The sequence below is a fragment of the Leucopleurus acutus genome, assembly GCF_964270905.1.
Source record: "Leucopleurus acutus genome assembly, chromosome: 5".
Lineage (NCBI taxonomy): Eukaryota > Metazoa > Chordata > Mammalia > Artiodactyla > Delphinidae > Leucopleurus > Leucopleurus acutus.
In genome coordinates, this window is record NC_139147.1 from 68,037,093 (window position 1) to 68,049,103 (window position 12,011).

At 45.0% G+C, this 12,011-nt stretch overlaps 1 protein-coding gene across 1 annotated transcript in view; it reads left to right on the forward strand.

The window, feature by feature from the left end:
• Positions 1-11,305, forward strand: part of CASR (calcium sensing receptor) — a 34,443-nt gene extending 23,138 nt beyond the window's left edge. Inside the window, exons 5-7 of the mRNA XM_082839395.1 lie at positions 3,649-3,879; positions 8,291-8,414; positions 9,728-11,305. Coding sequence (XP_082695521.1) covers positions 3,649-3,879; positions 8,291-8,414; positions 9,728-11,241 — 1,869 coding nt within the window. The 3' untranslated portion in view covers positions 11,242-11,305. The remainder of the gene's footprint in view (positions 1-3,648; positions 3,880-8,290; positions 8,415-9,727) is intronic.
• The last annotated feature ends 706 nt before the right edge of the window (positions 11,306-12,011 follow it).

Consider the following 12,011-nt stretch of genomic DNA (forward strand, 5'->3'; position numbering starts at 1 on the left):
ACCACTACAAATTCCTACCATACCTCAAGCCTGTGTTGACCATTTCAGCCCTTTTTAATGTCCATCTCCCCTGAGTTTCTCTGTACTTAGAGTTGATACCCCATAAGTTAGGCATTAACTGTATTTTATCTTGCACTGTTGGCTCTATCATCCAATGTCTTATATCTTATCACCCTAATCCATAGGTAAACTCCATGAGAACTTTATTACTATTACATCCTGTACTACTGCAGCCCAGTTCAGAACACACAGTGGATAACCTATAAATATTTGTTTGTTGATTGATTCTAACAGTATACAAATCTAACCTTGTATTTACAATGAGTTTTTTAATAGAAAAATTTTTAATGATTTTGATTGGTTCCATTTTCTTTCAAGGTAGGTTATGGTAGAAATCGCTAGCCTGTGCCAATAGCAATACAGAAGAATTATAGCCAGCGATGATCTTTGAGACACTTTTCTGTCCAATCAAATGTGGAAGATGACCATTTAATTATGAAATGATCTTATGCCAGTTCCCCTTCCAATTCACCCACTGTTGTCTGGAGAGTTTCACTGCAGAGAAGCTGTAGACTGAGAAAAGGAGAGAGGGAGTTTGTTGCCTGGAGAATAAGAACCTAGGAATTGAAACCTGGATAGGAGGAAGAAAATTTATGCTAACTACTCTAGCTTTACTGCTGCATATGCTTTTTAAAGTATTCTTCAAACAAGAATGATGCTTTTTAAAAATATATTTAATGAGGAACTATTACTAACAAATACCTGCCATCAACACTCTCAACAATTTATATTGGAGGCAGGAGGGTGAAGCAAAAAGCACATGTTTAAATCACAGCTGGAGAACTTTATAGCTTATGACTTTGGCAAGTTTCATGCCTCAGTTTCCTCATCTATAAAATGAAGATACTAATAGTTCCTATCCATAGATTTGTTATGAGGATTAGATGAAATAGTGTGTGCAAAGCATTAGTACAATGTCTGGCACATAGGAAGTGTAAATAAGAGGTAGTCCCCTACCTCTCCACTCTTCTCATCTTTTACACACATCAGGGCAAAGGCAGAGTTAGCATGACATGTGGAAAGGATATGGTGAGGACAAAACATTTGCACTAACAAGTAGTGGTAGTTACATGGGACCAAAGTATGGAAGGCTTGGGAAGCTACCTAGAGAAGGTTGAAGCATATTTCATCTGAACCATGGTAGGTCCCCAGGAGGAAGTAGGAGGGGCATGGGTATGGAATGGAGAAGGGTGGATTGTTCATGTCAGAAAAGTTCCAGAGTAGGTGGGAAGAATGAGGTTCTGAGTACTACAAGAGAGGTCAGCCTTATAGAGAAGGAACGTGTGTTCCTCTAAGAGAAGGAGATGTATCAGGACAGGGATGTGTTAGGGCAGAGACAAAAGGATGTACCCCACTGCATAGGAGGAGATCATCCCAAGAGCAAGGGGACAAAGGGAGGAGAGTTGGAGGTATAAGAAAGGAGTATGTCAGTGGCACCACCTCTCTGAGGAATGTTTTAAGGACTCAGTAAAAATGAAGGGAAAAAAGTAAGATTGATGACCACTGAGGAAGGCTTGGGAGAACATGGGTGGCATGAATCCTTGGTAGGATTCATTCTCCATCTTTTTTGAGGATGACTCAGCAGCTCTGGTTGCAGAACAGAAGAACCAGGCAGCAGGGAGTAAGGGGTCCCCTTTCCCCCACAGGCCTGGGACAAAAATCAGGGCAGCCAGCAACAGCCAGGGCAGCAGTGAGAGCACTAAAGGAGTAACCACACACAGCAGTACTCACACAGGCGCCCTGGGTGCTGTGCCCATGCACACATGTGGCCGGCCACAGACTCTATCCCCAAGCTCATCCCAGGGCTGTTTATGAGCAAATTCAGGTGGCTCCTTTTCTTCATTTGATTTTCCTTACAATAAATGCTTACTTTAAAATAAAGTCAATATGGATAGAAATTGTTTAAAAGCTGTGTCATCTCTGGAGTGGAGTGGAACATGAAAGGTGCCTCCCTTTGTCACACATGTGGATAATAGGTGCTGGGCCCAAAGGTTTCCCAGTGTCAGATCAGATGCTGTTTTTTTAGGCACCTTAAAAGTTATGCTAGGGGGACTTCCCTGGTGGCACAGTAGTTGAGAGTCCGCCTGCCGATGCAGAGGACACGGGTTCGTGCCCCGGTCCGGGAAGATCCCACATGCCGCGGAGCGGCTGGGCCCGTGAGCCATGGCCGCTGAGCCTGCGCATCCGGAGCCTGTGCTCCGCAACAGGAGAGGCCACAACAGTGAGAGGCCCGTGTACCGCAAAAAAAAAAAAAAAAAGTTATGCTAGGGAATTCCCTGGAGGTCCAGCGGTTAGGACTCTGCACTTCCACTGCAGGGGGCACAGGTTCGATCCGTGGTTGGGGAAGTAAGATCCCGCGTAGCGCGGCCAAAAAAAAAAATAAAGCTATGCTAAAAGGGAGAGGGACCTCTAAATGGACTCCTGGGGTACGCCAAACCATAGAACAGCAAGAAATTCATACTAGAACCTGGAGATTCCTGCAGCCGCCCTGGCCCAGTCCTCTCATCCTGCAGGTGAGGAAACGCACTCAGAGCCAGAGAGTGAGAAAGCCCCATGAGTCGTGAGGTACAGTGGACGCGAGCACCCCTACTCTCACAGTCTGGACTGTGTGTGCTTCACTCTCTCTTGGTGCCTCAATGGCCCCCTGGCCCTGGGCAGGTCCCACATGAAAGATAAGCTGCAAAGTGCCCACTGCTCCCTCTTGACCAAAGTCAGGGGCACACAGGAAGCAGAGGCAGGAGCCTAGTGATGCTGCAGTGGAGCAGAGCCACTACAAACGCAGGCTTGGCACCACTTGCTAGCTGTGTGACCCTGACTAGATACTTCTATTTTCTGTGCCTCGGTTTCTCCATCAATAAAGTGGGGGTAATAGTACTATTTATTGTGAAGACTAGATAACGAATATAAAGTATTTAGCATTGTGCCTCAAAGGTAATAAAATGACTAGTAGGGTTTAGTAATTATTATCATTACTTTTTTTGTACAAGGGCTTTGTGACCCATAAAACCCTGTAAAAAGTAAAGGATTGGCCATGATTATTACAACAGTGATGGCCAAGACTCCACTCACAGCCTTGTTTCTTTCTTCCTTCCACCCTCTCTCTGTGATCTTTGGCAACAAGACACTTCTACAGAAGCAGTAGCATAGGGAAAGATGGTGCAGAGCGTAAGAGTACTTACTCTCTCCAAAGCCCATCTCAGAAGACACCAGGGATGGCTCTGGCTTACAAACCCTGCCCCCCTCCTGGACACCGCCAGGTGATGGTGCACCTGCAAAAGTCTTGATTTGGCCAGTGGCCATGGTGAGATATATTCCTTTTCCTTTCCTGACTTCAAGAAAGTGTTTCCTACCCCAGTTGCAACTTGAGTATCAATTGAAGTTGAGTATCAAAGTTCATGGGTTACCAGGGCTGCCATTAACACATATAAGTACCTTAGTGTGAATTGCAAAAAGGCCTCTCTTCTTCAAGTCATGTTCCTTCCACTTTGTTTGAACAAGATAGTTTACTATCCTGTGTAGAGCTCAACCTACATAACCATACATGGCAGCCTGTGGCTTCTATTCAGAATATTCATCTCTATTCTTTAGGTCCTGAAGCACCTACGGCACCTAAACTTTACCAACAATATGGGGGAGCAGGTAACTTTCGATGAATGTGGAGACCTGGCAGGGAACTATTCCATCATCAATTGGCACCTCTCCCCAGAGGATGGCTCCATAGTGTTTAAGGAAGTTGGATATTACAATGTCTATGCCAAGAAAGGAGAAAGGCTCTTCATCAAGGAGGAGAAAATCCTGTGGAGTGGATTCTCAAGGGAGGTACGTGTTGTCCATCAGGATACCAGATGCCTCCACCACAGGCAGAAACTGTGCTGGGCTTTGGGAGGGCCTTGGACTTCACCACTGGACTTCCAGAATCATGAGTCCACTTCCCTCAACTCACTAACTGCATTGCCAGGGCTCCCTGTGAAATCCATGAGTGTTTAGTGTACAGAAGAGAATCTTCAGAACCTGAGCCCCAAACTTATTATATTGAAACAATTTTATTCTTTACAAATCTGACTCCTTGGCTAATAATAGTTTCCTTGGCTAAAACTTTCCCCAACCAGAGCAAAACATCACTCAAAGCAGGGCATGGACAATTCACACAGAGGTAGTTCCCTGTCATCCAGATAGCTCAGGACTGACGTATAAGTCAAAAGCACAATTTATTCTCCTGCTATGGGAGACCTGCAACAAATAGGAGGATGCTTGTGACCATGACCAGGACCCCCTTCCATGAGTATCACTGCATCTAGAAGCTTGATTAATAACCAGAAGCACATTACCCAATGAATATGCCCTTAAGGAAAAGACGCATAATATGCTGAAATAATAACTATTCCATGATGGTTGCGTCCTAGAATATAGTAGGCTGCTGAGGACCCGGATCCTCTCTAGAAACAGACCCTGGACCGGGCATCCTCTTTAACTCTCCCAAGAAACCTGGATGAGACCCACTACATTTCTCTTTGCATTTGCCTTTCTATTATTACCTTTGAGTGTCTTGAACCACTTTTTATAACATGACCAAAAATTCAACTTCATCTTTTTACCAAATGCTTCTTAGGTTGATGGGCTTCTGATGAAATACTACAATTTCACTGTTTCCCAATATATAGGATAAGTTACCCACGAGAAGTTCTCCTATAGATAGCTAATATCATCCACAGTGTGCAAGTCTTTTTTAGCTTCTAACTCAGAGGGTGGATTCTCAATTATAAACATGTCATAACCTTTTCCAGACAGAACTTTTGGGGTTCCAGAGGTTATATCCCTCTGTCCACTATTTATACTCTTGTCTAAATTATCACAAGTTTCAACTGACTGAAGTCTAAATTGATCAGCTATATTATCAAGTCTTCCCTGCTGTTGACTCATCCAGGTTATACTTTACCTCCATTCATGCACATAATTGATTGTCTCTAATTGGTGTAGACTGAACCATTTTTATTTTGTTTTTTTGAGGTTTTTGTCACTCACAGCCTAACAGAAGCCAAGAGGGAAAGCTACTAAACTCATTTTATGAGGCTGATATAATCTTAACACCAGAAACAGACAATAACAGTACAAGAAAAGACAATTATAGGCCACTTTATAAACATAAATGTGCTCACATCCTAAATAAAATATCAACGAACTTGGACCACCAATGTATAAAATATATAATATATCGTGATCCAGTAGAGTTCGCAGTGAATTTACAGGAACATAATGATAGCCAAACATTCCAACGTTGTAGTGTTTGTAGATGTAGTTTATCCTTTCCTTCCCTTTCCTTTCCTTCGAACCAGGGTCCTGAGAATCTTAGCAATCATCAGGTCTGATACTGCCATTTCTATTCCTCTTTCATTAGAAAATAGTGTCAATCATCTTCTGTTCAAGTGTTTTGAAATTCCTTGTTAAGCCAGTTATTTCTTTTTTGCTGGAAGCAATGATAATTATTTTATTGCTTTCCATGTGTTTAACTTTGTAAGACGTCTCCAGTTCAAGCAGTCGTGGGGACGGGGAAGGTCTTATTAAAGAGATATTTTGGAAATAGTATGAGCGCTACCACGTATCCAGCATTATTCAAGGCTTTGTAACTGGGGCTACAAAAATGAGGAAGACTTGCTCCCTACCTTCAAGATGCTTTTGCAAAGTATACTTCATTCTTATGATACATCTATTATCTCTGATACACATAGACTGTTAGGCAGTAAATACCTAATAAATTTCTAGAGTAAGTACTCAGTTACCTGGCATGATCAGAGAACGAGATAGAAGCAGGACTTCTGAAATGGTGAAGCTATGGTAAATTGGGCAAAACTGTCAAAAACAACCCTTTAAGAACCTAAATATCAACCAATAGCATACATCAAAGGTGAAGGATTTTTTTTTTAAGAAAAACTAATGAAACTCAGGTAAGAATAGTGGCAGTCTGGGCATTTTAGCCTGGGGCTGCTCTCCAGTTGTTTCTAATGTGGACAATCATATCATCTGCAGTTTTATTTAAAATAACAGATTTATTTAGCCTTTTCCAATATGTTTGCCCTTATTTTTCTTGTTTTATTCCACCAGCCAAGAACTCCAGTGCAATATATAATAATAGTGGTGATACTGAGCACCGTTGTTTTAAAGTAAATGCTTTTAATATTGTGTATTAGAATAGAATGATTTTTAAGAATTTTGGGGGCTTCCCTGGTGGCGCAGTGGTTGAGAGTCTGCCTGCCGATGCAGGGGACACAGGTTCGTGCCCCGGTCCGGGAGGATCCCACATGCCGCGGAGCAGCTAGGCCCGTGAGCCATGGCCGCTGAGCCTGTGCGTCCGGAGCCTAAGAATTTTGGGGTTTTTTTTCAAGGTAAAGGTATTTCTTCCTACTCTCTTTCATTGTTTTTATCACTAGTTTGTGTTACATTTCATCAAATACTTTTCATCCATTGATGATCATATTTTTCTGTGAATGACACAGATTTTCTAATATTAAACTTGTTTGCATTCCTGGCATAAACTCAGCATGATCATGGTGTATTTTCTTTTTCATATCCTTTGAGTTTTAGTATTTTTCATCTATTTTCAAGTAGTAGAAAGTATTTGTACTCTTTCCAGATCCTTTCAGATTCCTTACACTTTGCATGTATCTCCAGGACTTCTGTACATTTTTACTTCCAATAACCAGAACTTGATGCTCTTTTTCAGAAGACTGCCTGCAGGCTAATGGAACCCATTTTGCTCACAGGCTCAGAGAGGCAAAGGAGAACCTCAGAAGAGCCTAGGAATTTACGTTTCCCTTAACCTATGAGTGGTGTGGAAGTGTGAAAGCCCTCGCCCTTTTCTTCAGATCAGGACAGCTCTGGGGTATAACCTACAGTCCAGAGCTCCCGTGGGGGATCAGGCAGAAGTCTGAGGGATGTTGCTCAGGATCACACCCTTGCTTGTTCTCCTCCCTTCTGTGTCCTACTTCCTCTAGTCTCTTCCTGGTTCCCTTGGGAGAACTTTCTTTATAAATCACTTGGACACAAATCCTCAACTCAGCTCTGCTTCTGAAGACAACTTAATAAGTGAGATGGGCCTGTAATATTTTTTTTTCTTTTTCATGCTGTCCTTGTCTTGTTTTGGAATCAGGGTTATTATACTGGCCTTACACGACTGAGTTGGAGGGTACTCCTTTTAAAAAAAAATTATTTTCCTGATCTCTGATAGAGTTTGTACAAAATTAGTTTGCTCTATTCCTTGAGAGTTTAGTACTACTTGCCTGTGGTGAACACAGGATGACGGTCATCTCAGGTATGACTATGTGCTGAGGAGGAAGTAAGTGGAAAGGGGAGTGTATAGTTAGATGTAGGTTGCTGTCCCAGTCCTAGTTTTTGTCTTGGATGGTAGTCATTAAAAATGACTAACCAAAGTGGTTCAAACATGGACAAGTCATGATGGAAAGAAACAAGGATTATGATTAATCAAATTCTGTGCACATGAAGTCCACTACGGAAATAAATAAATTAAATTAAATCCATGTTATCTGAAGTTAATGTAGCTACTGAAGCTTTCTTTTGGTTAGTAATTACCTGATATATTTTTCTGATCCATTTACTTCCGACTCCTCCATGCCTGTCCTGCCTGCCTCACTGAGCTGTTGCAAGGATCTCAGAAATCACCCTATAAAGCCTAAAAGAAAATTGCAGGAATTGCAATTCGCTACAAAGTTCAAAGTCTCATTTTCAAATAAATTTCCCTTCGTCTCAGCATCTCCCCTTGTGACTCTCCCTCTGTGTGTAGGTCCATGTTCCTGTGTCTTTTAGTTTGTTTCAAACTTTTACTTCTATGGAAAGTAAACAGATGTCTCATTATGGGACTTGGAGACGATGGAAGGGAAGACTGTTTAAGGAGGATTTTGTCACTGTGTAGACTCTCAACAATTAAGCTTTCTAGAATCCCACTGAGGTGTGTGTGTGCACGCGCGCGCGCGCGCGCGCGCGCGTGTGTGTGTGTGTGTGTGTGCTCAAGTGCACGCGCGCCTGCACTTGCCCATAGGCATCCCTCCCTTTCATAGATAACAGGAACAAAGACCTCTGGACTTTCCTATGCCTGGATTGGGCCTGAGTCTGCCTCACTGGTCCTGGTGCCCAGCCCCTCCGTCTTACACGTGTCAGTGGAGCTGCAAGACTGATCCTGCGGCTGCAGCCCCTCACTATTGTGATCTCTGTCCTCCAGGTGCCTTTCTCCAACTGCAGCCGAGACTGCCTAGCAGGGACCAGGAAAGGAATCATTGAGGGGGAACCCACCTGCTGCTTTGAGTGCGTGGAGTGTCCCGACGGGGAGTATAGTGATGAGACAGGTAAAGGAGCAGCCCCTCGTGGACACCATGCAGAGCTCAGTTCACTTTGGGGCCCTGGGATCAGCAAAGTACCTGGAAGGGCTGGGCTGCGATGGTGCTTAGCATGGTTTCTCATTTAACAAGGTGTGTCTGAGCATCACGCTGGGCTGGGCACTGAGGGGGTAAGAAGAGGAATGTTAGTCTCTGTAATACCATAAAAGCTTACAAACACACCTGTTACACATCTTTCTCTTACTTCAATACTGCTCTCCAATATTGTTTTCTTTTCCTTATAGCTCAATGATCCTGAATAGACAAAGTTCTGTCTGTTCCCGTCTCCAGAGTTAATAGGCCATGATAGATGCCCTGCTGAGTGATTGGCACCATACTTACTGTCTTACTTATGTTTTTCCTGTGCCTCAGTTTCTTCATCTATAAAGTAGGAATAATAATAAATCTATCTTATAGAGTTTGGGGGATTCATTGAGTTAGTATTGGTAAAGCACATGGTAAATTATAGATAAATATTTGTTAAATAAAAACCTTGATTAGCATATTGGAAGCACTGTATAAATATGAACTATTATTATTTTATCATTGTTTTTGATTCATTTCGTCCTCACCACAATAATGGGGTTATTATTGCTTACATTTCACAGATGATGAAACTGAGGCTCAGAATGTTTAAGTAGCCTGATGAAAGTCACACAGCTAATAAATGGCAGGGCCAGGATTCCCATCCAGATCTCTGACTGCAAAGCCCATGCTCCTTTCACTCCCCAAAACTGCACACTGCATGAGACATAGCAGAGACTTAATAAACATTTGTTGGTCAAATGAGTCTGTAGACTCCCTCACTAGAAAGCCGTGGATGAGGAAGGTACAGGTCACATGCATGGGAAGCTTTGCCTTGATCTACGAAGAAGTCTGCTCTGGCATGTCTACAAAGCCCATCCTTATGTCCAAAATGACATAAGGCTGAGCGTGAAGCACTGTGAAATTTGGTGGCCAGTGCCAGACCCTTAGCGTGCAGGGCAGCCACCTACCCAGCAAGACTAATCATTCTCTGCTACAAACCATCAGCAAGGAGTGTTAAAGGAAACAAGTAGCCCCCTTATATACAAAGGAAAAATATAATGGAACCATCAAAGACACATGAAATTAAGTATATTATTATTAAGCATAAGTCAGGGTTCAATACATTATTTGATAACGTAAAAATCACAATTATTTCATCAATAAAGAAAATTTAAAGTGCCCTCACCACCACATTCACACTCACAAAGTTCAGTCTTTGCCACACAGTACTAACCCTTTACTGGGACATTTTACAGACGCGAGTGCCTGTGACAAGTGCCCTGATGACTTCTGGTCCAATGAGAACCACACTTCCTGCATTGCCAAGGAGATTGAGTTTCTGTCCTGGACTGAGCCCTTTGGGATCGCACTCACCCTCTTTGCTGTGCTGGGCATTTTCCTCACTGCCTTCGTGCTGGGCGTCTTCATCAAGTTCCGCAACACGCCCATTGTCAAGGCCACCAACCGAGAGCTCTCCTACCTCCTCCTCTTCTCCCTGCTCTGCTGTTTCTCCAGCTCCCTGTTCTTCATTGGGGAGCCCCAGGACTGGACCTGTCGCCTGCGCCAGCCGGCCTTTGGTATCAGCTTCGTGCTCTGCATCTCGTGCATCCTGGTGAAAACCAACCGCGTCCTCCTGGTGTTTGAGGCCAAGATTCCCACCAGCTTCCACCGCAAGTGGTGGGGGCTCAACCTGCAGTTCCTGCTGGTCTTCCTCTGCACCTTCATGCAGATCGTCATCTGTGCCATCTGGCTCAACACCGCGCCCCCCTCGAGCTACCGCAACCACGAGCTGGAGGATGAGATCATCTTCATCACCTGCCACGAAGGCTCGCTCATGGCACTGGGCTTCCTGATCGGCTACACCTGCCTGCTGGCTGCCATCTGCTTCTTCTTCGCCTTCAAGTCCCGGAAGCTGCCGGAGAACTTCAACGAAGCCAAGTTCATCACCTTCAGCATGCTCATCTTCTTCATCGTCTGGATCTCGTTCATTCCCGCCTACGCCAGCACCTACGGCAAGTTTGTCTCTGCCGTGGAGGTGATCGCTATCCTGGCAGCCAGCTTTGGTTTGCTGGCCTGCATCTTCTTCAACAAGGTCTACATCATCCTCTTCAAGCCATCCCGTAACACCATCGAGGAGGTGCGCTGCAGCACCGCGGCTCACGCCTTCAAGGTGGCGGCCCGCGCCACGCTGCGCCGCAGCAATGTCTCCCGCCAGCGGTCCAGCAGCCTTGGGGGCTCCACGGGATCTACCCCCTCCTCCTCCATCAGCAGCAAGAGCAACAGCGAGGACCCCTTCCCGCAGCCCGAGAGGCAGAAGCAGCAGCAGCCGCTGGCCCTGACCCAGTGCGCGCAGCAGCCGCAGCCGCGGCCGCCCTCGACCCTGCAGCTGCAGCAGCAATCGCAGCAGCAACCCAGATGCAAGCAGAAGGTCATTTTCGGCAGTGGCACAGTCACCTTCTCGCTGAGCTTTGACGAGCCTCAGAAGAGCGCCATGGCTCACAGGAATTCCACGCACCAGAACTCCCTGGAGGCCCAGAAAAACAACGACGCCCTGACCAGACACCAGGCGTTACTCCCGCTGCAGTGCGGGGAGACAGACTCGGAACTGACCGCCCAGGAGACAGGCCTGCAGGGGCCTGTGGGTGGGGACCACCAGCCAGAGATGGAGGACCCGGAAGAGATGTCCCCAGCACTTGTAGTGTCTAATTCACGGAGCTTTGTCATCAGCGGTGGAGGCAGCACTGTCACAGAAAACATGCTGCGTTCCTAAAACGGAAGGAGAAGGCCAGTCCAGGGGGAATTCCAGAGAGGTTTCCTGGGATCACGGTCTCTGACAGGGATGAGGAATCGCCCCAGACTCCTTTCCTTCAGGAAGGAGGAATAAGACACCCCAAATGCGTGGAACTTAGTTGCACTGCCACAAACGACAGTGAATTGACTAATGTTCCCTTTAAAATTAAAAAGAGGAGAGCTGTGTGCTTCTGTGGTTGGATTTGTCAGAGCGCTGAGATCCCTGTAGTCAGGTTCGCTGTTCATGTCCCCGCCTCTGTTCTCCTCCTCTGTTCTATCCCGCTCAACAGCCTGGAGATGAAACCACGGCTTTAAACTACCCACCTACTCCCCCTGTTTTATGGGTTCTGGTTTTTGGTTTTTGGTTTTAATACTGAAATGTCTGCCCTGAACTTTGCAGACAGCCTGGTCCAGAGACAAAAGTGTGCAGAGTGACAGGACATCAGATTTGACCACCACTAGAGTTGAGTCTGAAAGACAGAATGTCACCAGCACTGCCCAACACCTTGATGATGGAAAGAACTTGAAATGTCCAAAACTGTAAGGTGAATGTGTCCCCTCCTATTTATGAAAACCATAAAATATTTAGACTCTTACTTGCTGCTGCTATCGTGTGACACTGAGAAGGTTAGCATCCCTCCTGTACCAGGACATCTGGTTTGGTCCAGAATGTGTTAGTGATGTCATGTTTAGATTCCCTGATCACAAGAATCACCTCAGATTGTTGGGAAGGGACTGCATGAATCCAAT